This window comes from Scyliorhinus torazame, chromosome 13 (genome assembly GCF_047496885.1).
Source record: "Scyliorhinus torazame isolate Kashiwa2021f chromosome 13, sScyTor2.1, whole genome shotgun sequence".
In the NCBI taxonomy this organism is placed as follows: Eukaryota; Metazoa; Chordata; class Chondrichthyes; order Carcharhiniformes; family Scyliorhinidae; genus Scyliorhinus; species Scyliorhinus torazame.
This window is the reverse complement of record NC_092719.1, coordinates 57537782-57554956: the sequence shown is the minus strand read 5'-3', so window position 1 is coordinate 57554956 and position 17175 is coordinate 57537782. Positions and strand designations below refer to the sequence as shown.

At 45.4% G+C, this 17175-nt stretch overlaps 1 protein-coding gene across 1 annotated transcript in view; it reads left to right on the top strand.

The window, feature by feature from the left end:
* Positions 1 to 488: 488 nt before the first annotated feature.
* Positions 489 to 17175, top strand: part of lamb1a (laminin, beta 1a) — a 139783-nt gene continuing 123096 nt past the window's right edge. Inside the window, exons 1-2 of the mRNA XM_072471582.1 lie at positions 489 to 703; positions 2683 to 2858. Of these exons, the coding sequence (XP_072327683.1) occupies positions 673 to 703; positions 2683 to 2858 (207 nt within the window). The 5' untranslated portion in view covers positions 489 to 672. The remainder of the gene's footprint in view (positions 704 to 2682; positions 2859 to 17175) is intronic.

Sequence of the window (17175 nt, the reverse complement as noted above, 5' to 3'; positions counted from 1 at the left end):
GGTGGGGGTTACTCAATGCTGCACGGAAGAACGGGAAGATATCAATTAAGGCGCAGAGTGGGTGGATAATTAGCCACCGTGGCGATGCAAATTTATTGGGGTGCCACAACTGAAGACAATGTTAAGGGTCCAGGGACACGTGTAGGGGCTGAATGGCCTCGCTCTTTTGCGACGCCCCATTTTCGCTGCTCACCAGCCCTCCTGTCAAAAATAGTAAAGCGAATTACTGCGGATGCTGGAATCTGAAACAAAAACGGAAAATGCTGGGGGTCATCTCCTCATGTCATGCGCGATCTTTCGGCCGTGCCGCTTCCTCTGTCGTGACTTTTATTATATCAGGAAAGCTCCGACTCTGTTGCAGAAACGTTTTTTGGGGGAGAAACCAGAAAAGTTGTGGTGGCGATTAAATGGGCTGGGCGGGGAGGGGGACGCATGCGTGCTGTGTCAGAATCAGGGCGGGAGCGGGAATAGAGGCGGAGACGGAGAGTGTCTTACCCGCGGCGACGAGTGGGAGGAAGTTTGCCCTGCTGTGCTCCCTCAGTTAGTTTCCCATTAAGTGAATCGCCCCTCTCTCCTCAACGCCGTTTGTTGTCAGGTTTTTTTTCCTTCACAAGAAAGAGGCAAAACTCCGGAGGTTCCCCCTCTGTGAACTGAGGGGCAATTTAGCCGAAAATGTTCCACTTCAGGGTTATAACTGTTCTTGGTAAGTTTTTTTTCTTTTAAAGATTCTCCCCACACACCCAAAACAGCTGCAACGGTGTGCGCAAAGTCAAAGTAAGTTTTCTTTTTTTCTTCCCCTTGTGTTTTTTTAAAATTAAAAACACGCCGGGGAGATGGAAGAAGGAGAAAACGAGTTGTTTCACAGCCGCAAAATCCGAAAAATGTTTTTGAAACAAGATTATCTGTCAGATTCTCAACCCTTTCTCTTTTTTTATTGCGTGTCTCTGCGGGAAACGTTCCCATCAGTTGATTTTAAAGTGAAAAGTTTCTCTGCACTGATTGGGTTTTTTGTTGTTGCAGTTTCGAACGATCGTTATCGGAAGATACTGTGGGTTAGTTGGAGATTCCTTTATAACCCACCCCCCATGTTATAGGTTAATATGCACTATCTGTCTCTATGTAGAACTCCTGTAGCCTCCGATTAAAGCATTTGCAGGAACTGGAGCAAAATCTCCGCTATAAAAAATTCCTGGTCAGGAACACAGCAGTGGAGACAAACAGCAAGACTGGCTGTGGAATCAACTCTTTTAGTCCATTCTTCAAAGGGATTCCCCACCACCCCCATCTGTCTATAATCAGTTGTCTGACCCTAAGATAATTTATACTGTAAAAGGTTCTCATTTACATTGGTGGTTCGATAAAATTTACGTCTAAAAGTTGAAAAGGTGTAAAGTTCTGAAGCGCAAATACCGATCGAACTATTCCTCCACTCTTTCCCCCACTCCCAGAGAATATTTGAATAATGGAATTAGCTTTTAAAGTTGCACTTTAATGGCATGTGTCTCTGAGGCCATTGCAATGCACTTTTTTTTTTGCAATGTACTTTTTGACAGATCTTTAGGGTGTATATACGAGTGATTCCTGGCACTTTAGTGTCGGTATTTAGTTTAAAAAGGTGTTTTTGAAGACATCAACTCAAAATTGTAGCACAGTTCAGCAGCCAGGTTGGTAGTTCGGTTACCACCACACTGTGAAGTATGAGATCTGTCTGAAACAGAAGAGGCTTGCTCCCCACATTACAGAATACCTGCAGTGTGGGGCAACAAAGTTTCTTTAATCCCTTCAATTTCCTCTAATTCTGGACTGCAAATCTTGCCAAAAGTTTCAAACCCCTGGAAGAATGCATGTTTGTGTAAAGTTGGATTGTAACTGGTCAGAAAGCCTGTTATCAATAGTTTAACTGGATGACTCATTCTAATGAGTTTAACTGACTCAGTTAATCTAAGATCTGTCTGTAGACCTTTACATTTTTATCAACAGTAAGCTAGTTGCTTGGTAGTAATATTGCTGAGTCATAGAATCCCAACAGTGCAGAAGGAGACATTTGGCCCATCGGGTCTGTACCGGCCCTTGGAAAGAACACTCTACTTAAGCCCACACCTCCACCCCATCTCCGTACCCAGTAACCCACCCAACCGTTGGACACGTGAGGGGTAACTCATCATGGCCAATCCACCTAACGTGCACATTTTTGGACTGTGGGAGGAGACGGGAGCACCCAGAGGAAACTCAGGCAGACACGGGGAGAAAGTGCAAACACAACACACACAGTCACCCGAGGCCGGAATTGAACCCGGGTCCCTGGAGCAATGAGGCAGCAGTGCTAAGCACTGTGCCACCATGCTGCCCCAAAAAAGAGACATGCTGTCAGCATTTCTTGCCTTGCACCCGTCAGCAGAATTTGGCATACTTTCATCACAATCCAATACAATATCTTGTACCATACTATAGAAGATAATTTTGGACCAATGTTCTTGAATATGATGAATTGGGTATTAACTTGAAGGGGAACATTACAGGACTGTGAGGAAAGAGCAGCGAATGAACATATTGGACACTGTGATGGTTAGGATAGATGATATAGGCCGAATGGCCTCCTTCCGAGCTGTATGATTCTATGATGTTGGTATGCATCCATGTAACTATTGTGTGCTATAACTAAATGTCCTCTTTGTCTTTCAGTCACATTTTGGCACTGTGTTATCACCCAGGGGCAAGAGTTCAGCTACGGCTGCGCTGAGGGGAGTTGTTACCCAGCCACAGGAGACCTATTGATTGGGCGAGCAGATAGACTCACTGCCACTTCCACCTGCGGCAGGTATAAACCTGAACCCTTCTGCATTGTTAGCCATCTTCAGGTATGATATATCTGCATTATTGTGTGGCTGTGAGAGGAAAAAAGATTATATAGCTCTACATAACAGAAAAGCACTGGAGCCAGGCCTATGATTTACTATTGTCCTCCAGATTAAGTAACCAGCCGCTCTGGTTTCACTCATGTTAATTGTTTGGCCTTTGGCCTGTCGTGTAGTACAAATGCTAGTGTGGTGGGACTGGGGGGCAACAAATTTTATCTTTTTCTTCATATAAATTTAGGGCACTCAATTCTTTTTCTTTTTCAATTAAGAGGTAATTTAGCATGGCCAATTCACCTACCCTGCACACAATTTTAGGTTGTGGGGGTGAGATCCACGCAGACACGAGTAGAACGTGCAAACTCCACACTAACAGTAACCCTGGGCAGGGATCGAACCAGGTTCTCGGGTGCTCTGATGCAGCAGTGCTAACCACTGCACCACCATGCTTGCTGCCCCTGATAAATGTTATCTTGATGAGAACTACTAGGCTATTTCAATCGCACAATCGTTTTTCAAAATACTACTTTGTAATACTCCCTGAGGCATCATGTGGAAACCACTCTAATTGTGCTGCGGGGCAGATGTATTGGTCAAAAAGAACTATGCACATGGATTCTTGAGCAAAATACTTGTAAGCTGTTTTCACACTGAAATTCACACGAGTGCCATCAGTCTGTGGAAGTGTGGATCTTCAAAACAAAACTTCCAATTTATTTCTGAATGCGCAGGTTTATCATAGCTGGAGAGAAGAAAACTGCAGTGCTGGCCAGTTTGAAGGACACAAAGCATGAAAGTGATCACAAAAAGATTTTATGCCCTGCCTTTTGGTGATGATTTTTATGCTGATATTTCCATTGCTTTCCCTAAAGGAACTTGGGCAGGATTCTCCGCAGGTGGGATTCTCCATTTTGCCTGCGCCCGGGGTTTCCCGACGGTGTGGGGCTGCCCCACAATGGGAAACCCCATTGACCGGCCAGCGTAATGGAGAATCCCGCAAAGCTATTAAATGACCCTGCCCACATTCCCTCTGGAGAATAGAATTCCACACAGTAATGACTCCGAGAAAATAATTCTCCTCCTCCCTGTCTTAAATGGGTGGGCCCTTATTTTTAAACTGTGTCCGCTAGTTCTAGTCTCATAAGAGGAAACATTCTCTCAGCATTCAAGGCTCTTGTATGTTTCAGTAAGTTCACTTCATTCTTCTCAGCTTCAATGGATACAGGCCCAACCTTTCCTCATAAGCTAACCCCTTCAACCCAGGATTCAGACAAGTGAACCTTCTCTGACCTAGTATTAATGCAGTTCTATCCTTTTCTTAAGTCAAGAGACCATAATTGTTGACATACTCAGTATGTAGTCTCAACTGTAGTAAAACCTCCCTACTTTTGTATTCCATTTTCCTTTCAATAAGCCGCAACATTCCATTTGCCTTCCTATTCATCTGCTGCATCTTTGTAATTCTTATACCCGGACACCCAGGTCCCTCTGTATCGCAGAGTTCTGCAGTCTCTCACCATTTAAATAGTATGCTGCTTTTCTGTTCTTCCTGCCAAAGTGGACAAGTCCACATTTTCCCATAATCTATTTGCCAATGTTTTAGTCCAGCTATCTACATCTGTTTGCAGAGTATTTGTCCTCTCCTTTGTGTCATCAGCAAATTTAGCAACTGCACATTCAGTCCTTTCATCTAAGTAATTTATATAGACAGTAAATATTTGAGGCTCCTGTACTTATTCCTGTGGCATTCCACTCATCACATATTGCCAACCTGAAAATGACCAATTTAGCCCTTTCTCTGCTTTCTGTTAGCTAACCAATCCTTTATCTATGCTAATCTGTTGCCCCCTAAACCATGAATTCTTGTTTTATGTAGTAACCCTTGAATATGCCACCTTATCAAACACCCTTTTAATACCCAAGTTCAACACATCTACAGGTTCCCCTTTATGTTCCTTGTGGTTGACTCAAATAACTGTAATACATTAGTCAAACATGATTTCCCTTTCACAAAACCATGTTGACTCTGCCTGATTGCATTAAGACTTTAGAGCCCTGCTATTTTATACTGTTTCATATTGTTGATATTAGATTCAAGCATTTCCCCTATGATAGATGCTAAGGTAACAGGCCTCTAGTTACTCCCCCCCCCCCCCCCCCCCCCCCTCCGAATAGAGGAGTTACATTTGCTCTTTTACAGTCTGGTGGAACCTTTCCAGAATCTAGTGAATTTTGAAAAAATGCAACCAATGCATCTACTGTCTCCACAGTCACTTATTTTAAGACCCTAGGATAAAGTCCTTCAGGTGTTGGGTATTTGTCAGCCTTTAGTTCTAATGGTTTGATTTACAGGGATTTCAGGAGTGTTATTTGTGTCTTCTAAAAGTGAAGACATGTACAAAATATCTGTTCAATGCTTCTGCCATTTCCTTATTTCCCATTATTCATTTGCCAGACTCCCTTTCTAGAGGGCCCACGTTCACTCCAGTTACCCTTTTCCTTTTTACTACTTCAGAAACTCTTACTGTCTGTTTTTATATTTCTAACTATCTTTCTCTTGTACTAATTTCTCCCTCAATGTTTTGGTCATTCGTTGCTGATTTTAAAAATGTTGTTCCATCTTCTGACCTGCCAATGACCGTTGCAGAATTGTATGCTTTTTCTTTCAATTTGATACTATCTTTAACTTCCTTCGGTAGAGGGGCAGCAGGGTGGCGCAGTGGTTAACACTGCTGCCTCACGGCACCGAGGTCCCAGGTTTGATCCCGGCCCTGGGTCACTGTCCGTGTGGAGTTTGCACATTCCCCCCGTGTTTGCGTGGGTTTTGTCATAATATACACCAGTATATCATGGTGCAGACACACACTGATGGACACACAGTGGGACCAATCAACATAAACAACACCGCAGCCAATCACCAGTGAGAGCACACGCACTATATAGACAGGGGGCATCAGAGTTCCCACTCATTCGAGTAGCAGCTAGCTAGGAGCACAGAGCTCACAGCCTGCAACACAGACATTCACCATGTGCTGAGTGCATCAACTGGTTAGGACAAGGCAAAGGTCTTTAGTTAAAGCTAGTATCGTATTTACCCACAGTTCAAGTATGTTTAAATAGTTAACCTTTTAATAAAATAGTGTTGCACTACTTCAAGTGTTGGTGACCTGTATGTGATCCAGAACACCCAACACATCAGGTTTTGCCCCCACAACTCAAAGATGTGCAAGGTAGGTGGATTGGCCATGCTAAATTGCCCCTTAATTGGAAAAAATGAATTGGGTACTCTAAATTTAAAGAAAAAAAAAGAATCGTTGCTACCTAGAAGCTCCTTTACTATGATGTAATTCATGAATACTACCACATTGTGTACTGCCAGGTCTAGAATAGCCTGCTCTCTAGTAGGCTCTAGAATGTGCTGCTCTAAGAACTTATCCCAAGCACTATGAACTCATCTTCCAGGCTAACATTGTAAATATGATGTAACCAATGTATGTTTAAATTAAAACACCCGTGATTATTGCTGTATCTTTTTTCCTGTATATTCCATGCTGCGGGATAGCTACTGTTCAGGAGTCTATCAACTACCATCATAAGTAAACCTCTTAACTTTGCTATTCCTTATCGCGACACAAACTGATTCTATACTCTGAATTTTCGAATTAAGACTATTTCTATCGTACTAATGTCTTCCTTAATTAACAGAGCTCTGCTGCCAGCACGTCCCAACTTCCTGTTCTTCTGGAATGTCAAATACCCTTGAATATTTAGCCTTGGTCAGCTTGTAGCCATGTCTTTGGAATGGTCAGCCCCAATTCGCATCCAGTACAAGCTGAATAAACCTCAAACTTCTTTGACAGTTGTGAAGGCTGAGGCTCCTTCACTTCTACCTACTCATCTCCACATATACCTCCCCCACAATCACACCCTCCTGTCCTTACTACTGCCTGTTCGGTCAACTGTAATTTAAGATTAAGGAATGTCACTGCCCTCTAGAACAAAGAATTCAGGTAACTTTCCCCCTCCCTGATGCATTGCAATGTCCATAACTTGCCTCTAGCTCATTAACTCTGAGCCGAAATTCCTAATACTGCAGACACATTTTGCAGATATATTTGTCGTGGATCACACTGCCGTTCACCGGCCTTCGCATACTACAGCTGCAACACATCACCTGCCAGGCCATCTTTATTGTGTTTAGTTCTTTAATTAAATACATTTCAATTAATTCCTCTAGTCCTGTGTTTATGTTCTTATTATTTCCCGTCATGTTCTACTTATCCCAATTGTAATTCCATAGCTTAGATATTCAGGGTGGAACGGTAGCACTGATGCTTCACAGTGCCAGGGTGCCAGGTTCGATTCCCTGCTTGGGTCACTGTCTGTACAGAGTCTGCATGTTCTCCCTGTGTCTGCGTGGGTTTCCTCCGGGTGAACGGTTTCCTCCCACATGTCCCGAAAGGCATGCTATTAGGTAATTTGGACATTGAATTCTCCCTCCCATGTACCCGAACAGGCACCAGAATGTGGCGACTAGGGGCTTTTCACAATAACTTCATTGCAGTGTTGTTGTAAGCCTACTTGTGACACTACTAAAGATGATTATTATTATTATTACCAGCCAATTACCTACCTGCTTCACGGTGATTTCACACCCCTGATTTTGTTTCCTGCGTGTAAAAAAAAAAAAAAAAAAAATTTTTTAAATATTTCTTTCGACACTGTTATTTTAGTGTAGTACTGGGCAGCACGGTGGCACAGTGGTTAGCACCGCTGCCTCCCGCCACCGAGGACACAGGTTTGATTCCGGCCCCGGGCCACTGTCTGTGGCCTTTGCACATTCTCCCTGTGTCTGCCTGGGTCTCGCACCCACGACCCAACTATGTGCAGGGTAGGTGGATTGGCCACACTAAATTGCCCCTTAATTGGAAAAATTTAAAAAGATTTTTAAAAATTTTAAGGGCCGTACTGAAGGATTGTTGAACTATTTGAAGTGTCATATTTTGGTTGCAACATTAACCCAAGGTCCATCTGTTTGTTCAAGTGAATGTGAAATCTCTCAGAATTATTCAAAGAGCAGGAAAATCTTGCTTTGTAGATACAAACCAGGAAAAATAAGGTCATGGGGCAGGGTAGAAATTGTCTAAAGAAGGGATGTGAAAACATTGTACAAATATTTTGGGAGACTATTGAGGACAGAAGGATAGCTGATGTAGTGCTGTATTAATTGGGCAGTAATGTACATAGCATGAATTCAAATCTGTGCAGGAGAGGATATGGGCTGCACCGTACTTTGAGGAAGCAGGAAAGCCAATGAGGTGAACGTGCAAGAAGTTGCATCGTAAACCAAGTAAAGCTTGAAGTGAAAGAAAGTAATTTTGTTCTTGATGTAAGATCAGATGTGCAAAAGAAAGCTCTGCTCAGGATTCTTCAACACTTCCAAGCATTCGGAAAAGAAAGATAGTTTGAAGGGAATTAGAGTTGTATTGTTAAACATTAGAAATAAGGTATAATTTTGAATGTATTTAATTTAATGTTCTGTGCCTGGAAGGGTAAAATCTATAGTTAGATTCATGCTGGACAAGGGTGTTTGTGGGGATAGGTTAAGTTCCAACTGTGTTTCTATTGTGCTCCGATAGGGCTATGGCAAGAGAAATAAATAACCCAGCAGAGTTTTGTGGGTGGTGCTTAGCAACTGGAACCTTGTACGGTAAAGAAGCTTTTAAGTTTAGTTGAGCTAATTTGATTGCAGTTGGAGATGGGCAGAGAGAGAGAAAGCAGCTCTCGCAGAAAGGGAGCAGCTAGTTAAGGAAAATAGAGAAGTTTCCAAGAGGCCTGAAGCTAAATGTACTAGAACAGAACACAGCTCAGTAAAGACAGACCAAGCTAGGAAGAAGGCTGAGAACTCAAAAGAGATCAGAAGTGATTTTCAGGTTTGTGAGATTTTACGACAGCCTGTGGAACATGACTTGAAATAACTGCGGTAATCGGTGGCTGGATCTCGGATTTTGTGTGAAAGCAGTCAAAACAAAGGAAATCCTAAAGGGATTGGTGTAAAATTCTGGACTGGGTTCGCTGTTAAAAGTGCAGTAGAAGCTTTGTTTAAAACTGTCATTTAGAAAACCTGGTCTAGATTTCGAAATGCAAACCACAAAAGGAAACCTATCTATGAGAGAAGATTTTAGTGTGTTTTTTGGAGAGTGGAGTTGGGAAACTCTCACATGACCATCACCTGGCAGGATTCTGAGGAGACATTCACATAAAAGTCACTTGTGGTTCAGAGTAGAGTGTGTATTTGCCCACAGTCAACGTGTGTGTTTAAAAGGGACACATTAATGAGATTGCTGTAGATTAAGGTGTACTTTGCCATCCATGTTAATCTTAAATAAACCTGTGTGTCAGTGTTAAGGTGAGGAATGAGGAACGTTGTATTGTAGTATCATTCAATTTTTTCATGTTTAATAATTTTTAAAAATATTAAAACTAATTAGCCATCCTGTGACAGTTCCTCCACGTTTTATAAAAAATAAAAAGTTATGGTATTTTGAGCCAGGGTTCCAATCTGGGATCTTCCTGCTCAGTTAAAACATCAACTGAGATCGTAACACAAGCTTCATATAGTAACTGGAGAATAGTCTGCCAATGTTTATCCATAGTGACTAAATATATTCAGTTTCCAGTTGTAACACCAATGCTATTTTGAATGTCATTTTGCATTACATAGATGCAATTTCATTCTTGTTATCTGCTGGATACTTTTGGGATAAGCACCCCAACTACCGAGAGCTCAATGAATCATGCTGCACAAAAATGTGGGTTTGCAAATTTTCCACTGGTTCCTTCAAACACTAATCATGAATCCCAGCACTTGTCAATATCAGGTCTGTCCATTACATAGCTGCGCCTGAACCCAGTGCGACCAGCAGCAGTAAATGAGAAAGAACAGTGCATGCAGACCATTCTCCCGACACAGAAGCATTCAAATTTAGCTGTGTAAAAATGTCATCTCTCTGCAGACTGCTCTTTTGGCATGCAAGAAAATAGAAAAGTGATTTCACTTAAGTGAGTGATTTTAATGAAAAGATGTTTGGCTACTTGAGTAACTGAACAATACCAGTATCATTTCCAGTACTAAATGTCAAGATCTTTGTTCAAAGGAGGTAATCCAAAGAAAGTATGTGGAATGATGAGTCCATAGATTGTCAAGAGCGGGGGCCACGGCAGATGCAGTGCTCCAGGGCTGACCGGACATGTCAGATTGCAGAGCTCCCCAATTTGTTAATAAAACATGCATGTTTTATTGATACACGTTGAAGTGAAAAATATATGCTGCTATTTCATTCAACCAACATCGGTATCAAGAGAAAACAAGTGAAGATGCTGGAAATCTCAACCCAAAACAGAAGATGCTGGAAATACTCTGGTCTGCCAGCATCAATAGGGAGCAGAGCAGGGGTAACATTTCAGGTTGATGATCCTTCATCATAGCTCCACAGAAATGTCGGTCTGTAATTTGTTCATCAGATTGAAGGTACTGACTATTGTGAACACAGAGAATGAGTCCTAGTGCACTAATTATTTTCTTTAAAAATAAATTTAGAGTTCCCAATTCTTTTTTCCAATTCAGGGGAAATTTAGCGTGGCCAATCCACCTACCCTGCACGTCTTTGGGTTATGGGGGTGAGACCCACGCAGACACGGGGAGAATGTGCAAACTCCACACGGATCGATCCCGGGTCCTTGGCACCGTGAGGCAGCAGTGTTAACCACTGCCACCGTGCCGCCCTATAATACACTAATTATAATCTGCTCTTTCCTGATGAAAGGTCTTCGACCTGAAACACTTAACTTTTTTTTTTCTTGACAGATGCTACCTGACCGTGAGTATTTCCAGCACTTCTGTTTTCATTTTGTCACTAGTCAATCCTAAATCAAATAAAGTTTGCGCTGATCATCTCTTAGAGACAGTTTGATCATTTACCTCATGATGTTGTCCAATCTTCAGTCTCCGCTTCTGGTAGAAACACTTACTAAATTAATTCAGTTAGGTATTTTGTGTTTGAGCTTCAATAGCTTTTTAAAAATCTTCCATAAAAGTCAAAACACTGGAAGTGACATTATTTAGTTTAAAATGCTTTCAGTAGTATGGGATGAACAGGTTACTTCTAGTTCAATGCTTTTGTTGCAGCTGAGTTGTAAAGCTTCATTTTCAATAGGCCTAATCAATTGGAGCCTGACAGCTGCTTTCATATGAGATTATTGCTTCCAGTCACAATCAGCAATCCGGTTTTGTCCTCATTCTGTAAGCTGTATCCAGTTGTTAAATTTGAATGGCTTCCGCTCTTATCTAATTTGTTCAAGAAATAGTGCAAACAATGATGCCTTGGGGAAACGTGGCCACTGTAGACTTTACCAAAAAAAATGATCACATCTAATTCTCACCGAGAAGAGCAATCTCGTCACAGTATCTAATCCGTCATAGGTGTTCCAAGACTCTCATTGCAAAGAAAGCTTTAAACTTCACTTCTGGATTTCTAGTCAACATCTGAAGTTATTTGAATTCTCTTTGGAAACTAAATGTGTTCGAATGCATACATCTGTTTCAGATTTTGAACTTTCTGGAAAGCAACAGGTATCTTGCAAGCATTTGGAGTGAACACTGTGCAAAAGCAGTTGTGCACTTTTCACTTTCATCCTAATTACTAATTTCCTTGAGCAGCTTCAGTTAATTTACTTTCTAAGATAGTCATTTTGATTGAATGGCAGAATCTTTGGAAGGGAACACCATGCGGGATACATAATAGGCAGCTGATCCACTGCCACCCGTTTTGTGCCTCAGCTGAATTTGAGTTTTACCCCCTGGATAGATGTGGACTTTATGGTATGTGATTTGCTGTAAAGTCAGTGATGGATTGCAGATGGGTAAATTGGCTTGCATGTTCTTGATGATTTTCAATTGTAGTGATTCCAAAGTTACCAAAGGCATGAACCAATAACCTAAAGTAGTAATTTGTGATTTCAAAGTGCTTTCATTTCCTTTTTTAAAAGGTGCATAGCAAACTAATTTTTTGTTTACAAATGAGAGAGAAGAGTAATAGATTTCAAAGCATTTCATTGTGTCATTTAATCTGGCATTATGGTAAAGGGATGTTACATAGCCATACTTGCTCCACAAATGCCTGATGATGAAGGGGAGGCGAGGCAATGGTGTAGTGGTATTGTCGGGTGGACTAGTAATCCAGATATCCAGGGTAATGTGCTGGCGACTCGGGTTTGCATCCCACCATGACCGGGGGTGAAATTTGAATTCATTAATAATATGGAATTGCAGGTTCGATACTTTGCCAGAAAGGAGATACAGAGCTTCCCAGTAGAGCCGGCTTCCACATTGCTGCAGGCGGTTCTGACGACGGGGGAGCTGGAAAAGGGGTAGTATCGGCGGTTTACTGGGCTATTTTGGAGGAGGAGAAGGCGCCGCTAGAAGGGATCAAGGCAAAGTGGGAGGAAGAGTTGGCAGAGGATATGGAGGAGGGGTTCTGGTGTGAGGTGCTCCGGAGGGTGAATGCCTCCACCTCGTGTGCGTGATTGGAGCTGATTCAGCTGAAGGTGGTGTATAGAGCACACCTTACAAGGGCAAGGATGAGTGGGCTCTTTTGAGGGGGTAGAAGATGTGTGTGAATTTTGTGGAGGGGGCCCTGCAAACCACATTCATATGTTTTGGTGCTGTCCAAAACTGGAGGATTACTGCAAGGAGATGTTTAGGGTAATCCCTAAAGTGGTGCACGTGAAACTGGACTCGGGCCCTCGGGAGACCATATTCAGGGTGTCGGATGAGCCGGGGTTGGAAATGGGCGCAGAGGCAGATGTTGTAGCCTTTGCCTCGTTGTTTGCCCGAAGGCGGATCCTGTTAGGGTAGAGATCAACCTCTCCACCCTGTGTCCTGGCGTGGCGGGGGGACCTGCTGGAATTCTTAATGCTTGAAAAGGTCAAATTTTCGACTTCCGGTTGCGGCAGGGATGAGCTAGCCGCACGTTTCGGCGGCTCCAGCTCCGACGGAACTTCGGGCTCTTTTAAGAGCCCCAACGGGGACTTAGACGGCCGTAAAATCCGGTGCGAGGCGCGAGGGAAGGGAGCCCCCCCCCCCCCCCCCGAAAGACGGAGGGAAAAACCGGCGCCGGCGGCTGCATCCCGAAGAGTCTGCAGCCAGAAGATCAGAGAGAGAGAGGGAGTGAAACAAAATGGCGGCGGAGAAACCACAGGTGACATGGGGGCCTGAGCAGGACGAGATGGTGAGATGGTGCGTGGACCTGCTGAAGAAGGAGGTAATGACCCCGTTGTTACAGGCAATTGAGGGGCTTAAGGAGACTTTAAAGACCCAGGAGACGGAACTTCGCGTGGTGGAGCAGAAGGTGTCCGGTATTGAGGACGAGCTCCTGGGCCTGGCGGTCAAGACTCGGACGCACGAGACACTTCATAAAAAGTGTGCTGACAGGATTGAGGCCCTTGAAAATGGAGCGCGAAGGAAGAACCTTAGGGTACTAGGTCTCCCGGAGGGTGTGGAAGGAGTGGACTGTGGAGCGTACGCAAGTAAGATGCTGAGCTCACTGATGGGTGCTGAGGTCCCTGCGGGCCCCATGGAGGTGGAGTGGGCAAATCGGATCCCGGCGAGAAGACCAAAAGCGGGAGAACCACCGAGGGCGATAATCGTGCGATTCTACCGCCTTAAGGACAGAGACGAGGTCCTGAGATGGGCCAAAAAGGTGCGGAATAGCAGATGGGAGTATGCGGTGGTAAGGATCTACCAGGATTGGAGTGCGGAGGTGGCGAGAAGGAGGGCGAGCTTCAACCGAGCCAAAGAGGTTTTGCACAAAAGGAAGGTGAAGTTTGGGATGCTGCAGCCGGCAAGACTATGGGTCACGATCAGGAGAGACATTATTATTTCGAGACGGCGGAGGAAGCATGGTCCTTCATCAATGAAGAGAAACTGCACCGGAACTGAGGGACTGATGCTGCAGGGAACTGTTATTGTTGTTATTATTGTTTTTGTTAATGGGATGGTGAAAGTTAAGCGAGAAGTAAACAGGGAAGGGGGGGACACTGAGGAAATGTGGGCGCCGGTGAGGGGGGAGAGGCGGGACATAGTCAGAGAATGGGGAAGGAGAGGGAGAGGGGAATGGGAACTGCGCCATAAGAGGCGGGACAGGTAAAGGGATGTTCCCGCGCCAGAAAGAATAAGGCGGGAAAACAGGCGCAAGGCGGATGGGAGTTCCCTCACACCGGGGGGGCCGAGGAGCGAGCAGGAGTAGCCGGGGTCAGTTGAAGTCAGCTGACTTACGGAAGTGATATGGGGGGAGCAATCAAGCTAGATAGAGATCTAGCGGGGGGAGGGGGGAAGGGGACAACTGGGTTGCTGCTGCGGAAATCCAAAAGGAAATGGCTAAAGAGAAGGTGGTCGGGGGCGGAATGCGACGCTGGGGGAGCGAGCGGGAGCGCGGAGGCGGGATACGGGACTGGCCTAGAGAAGGTAATGGCTAGTCGACACGGGAGGGGGGCAGGTAGCCCCCCAGTGAGGCTGATCACGTGGAACGTGAGAGGCCTGAATGGGCCGATTAAAAAGGGCCCGAGCGCTCGCGCATTTGAAAGGACTAAGGGCAGACGTGGTTATGCTCCAAGAGACGCACCTAAAGGTGGCGGACCAAGTTAGGCTAAGGAAAGGATGGGTGGGACAGGTGTTCCACTCAGGACTGGACACAAAGAACAGAGGGGTGGCCATTTTGGTGGGGAAACGGGTAGCATTTGAAGCAAAGAACATCGTAGCAGATAGTGGAGGTAGATATGTAATGGTGAGTGGTAGGCTGGAGGGAATGGAGGTCGTGTTGGTTAATGTGTATGCCCCAAATTGGGACGATGTGGGGTTCATGAGACGGATGCTGGGGCGTATTCCGGACCTGGAGGCAGGAAATTTGATTTTAGGAGGGGACTTCAATACGGTGCTGGACCCGGGGCTAGATAGATCCAGCTCAAGGACTGGAAGAAGGCCGGCAGCGACCAAGGTACTTAAGGGGTTTATGGACCAAATGGGGGGAGTGGATCCATGGCGATTTCTTAGACCCAGGGCTAGAGAGTATTCCTTCTTCTCCCACGTCCATAAAATGTACTCCCGGATAGATTTTTTTGTTCTAGGAAGGTCGTTGATCTCTAGGGTGGAAGAAGCTGAATACTCAGCCATAGCGGTTTCGGATCATGCCCCACATTGGGTGGACCTGGAAGTAGGAGAGGACAGGGAGCAGAGAACACTCTGGCGATTAGATGTGGGACTGATGGCGGATGAGGGAGTGTGTGCAAGAGTGAGGGGGTGTATCGAGAGATACCTGGAGGTCAATGACGACGGCGAGGTCCCTGTGGGAGTGGTCTGGGAAGCAATAAAAGCGGTGGTCAGAGGAGAGCTGATTTCTATTGGGGCCCACAAAAGGAAAACAGAGGCCAAGGAAAGGGATAGATTACTGGGGGAGATTTTAAGGGTGGACAGGGAATTTGCAGAGACCCCTGAGGAGGAGCTGTACAGGGAGAGGAGACGACTCCAGACCGAGTTTGACCTTCTGACCACCAGAAAGGCGGAGGTACTGTGGAGGAAGGCACAGGGGAGGAGGTATGAATATGGGGAAAAGGCTAGTCGCCTGTTGGCGCACCAACTGCGAAAGAGGGCAGCAGCGAGGGAGATAGGAGGAATTAGGGATGAAAGGGGAGACACCGTGCGAAGGGCAGGAAAGATAAATGAGGTGTTTAAGACCTTTTATGAAGAACTGTATAGGTCTCAGCTCCCAGAGGGAGAGGAGGGGATGCGGCAGTTCCTGGACCAGTTGAGGTTCCCGAAAGTGGAGGAGCAGGCGGTGACAGGCCTGGGGGCGCCGATTGAGATGGATGAGGTTATTAAGGGACTGGGAAGCATGCAAGCAGGGAAGGCCCCGGGGCCAGACGGGTTCCCGGTGGAATTCTACAGAAAATATGTGGACTTGTTGGCCCCGTTGTTGGCGAGGACGTTCAATGGGGCCAGGGAAGGGGGGACACTACCCCCGACAATGTCGGAGGCGACGATATCGCTAATTTTGAAGAGGGACAAAGATCCGATGCAGTGTGGGTCCTATAGACCTATTTCACTATTGAACGTGGACGCCAAACTGCTAGCAAAGGTGCTGGCATCGAGGATAGAGGACTGTGTCCCAGGGGTGATGCACGAAGACCAGACAGGGTTCGTAAAAGGGAGACAATTGAATGTTAACGTGCGACGGCTATTAGGGGTGATAATGATGCCCTCAGTGGAGGGGGAGGCAGAGATAGTGGCGGCAATGGACGCAGAGAAGGCATTTGATAGGGTGGAGTGGGAGTATTTATGGGAAGTGTTAAGGCGGTTTGGGTTTGGGAACGGATTTATTCACTGGGTTAGACTACTTTATGGGGCACCAACGGCAAGCGTAGTTACAGGTCGACATAGATCGGAGTATTTCCGATTATATAGGGGAACAAGACAGGGATGCCCGCTGTCTCCATTGTTGTTTGCGCTGGCAATTGAACCTCTGGCCATGGCGCTGAGAGACTCCAGGAAATGGAGAGGGGTGACTAGAGGGGGAGAAGAACACCGAGTCTCATTATACGCGGATGACCTATTGCTATACGTGTCGGACCCAGCGGGGGGGATGATAGAGGTTATGCGAATCTTGAGGAGGTTCGGGGAATTTTCGGGGTATAGGTTAAACATGGGGAAGAGTGAATTATATGTGATACATCCAGGGGACCAGAGTAGAGAGATAGAAGGCTTACCGCTAAGGAAAGTGGAAAGAAACTTCCGATACTTGGGGATTCAGATCGCTAGGACATGGGGAACCTTGCACAGACTTAATCTGACGCGGCTGGTAGAACAAATGGAGGAGGACTTTAGGAGGTGGGACATGCAGCCTTTATCGCTGGCGGGCAGGGTGCAGGCAATTAAGATGATGGTCCTCCCGAGGTTCTTATTTGTATTTCAATGTCTCCCTATTTTAATCACCAGGACCTTTTTTAATAAAATAGATAGGAACATTACGAGCTTTGTGTGGCAGGGAAAGTTCCGAGAGTAAGGAGGGGGTTCCTGCAGCGCAGTAGGGACAGAGGAGGACTGGCACTACCGAACTTGGGAGATTATTATTGGGCCGCCAATGTGGTAATGATACGTAGATGGATGATGGAGGGTGAGGGAGCGGCGTGGAAAAGGCTGGAGAGAAGGTCCTGTAAAGGGACGAGTCTAGAGGCGCTGGTGACGGCGCCGCTACCGTTCTCACCGAAA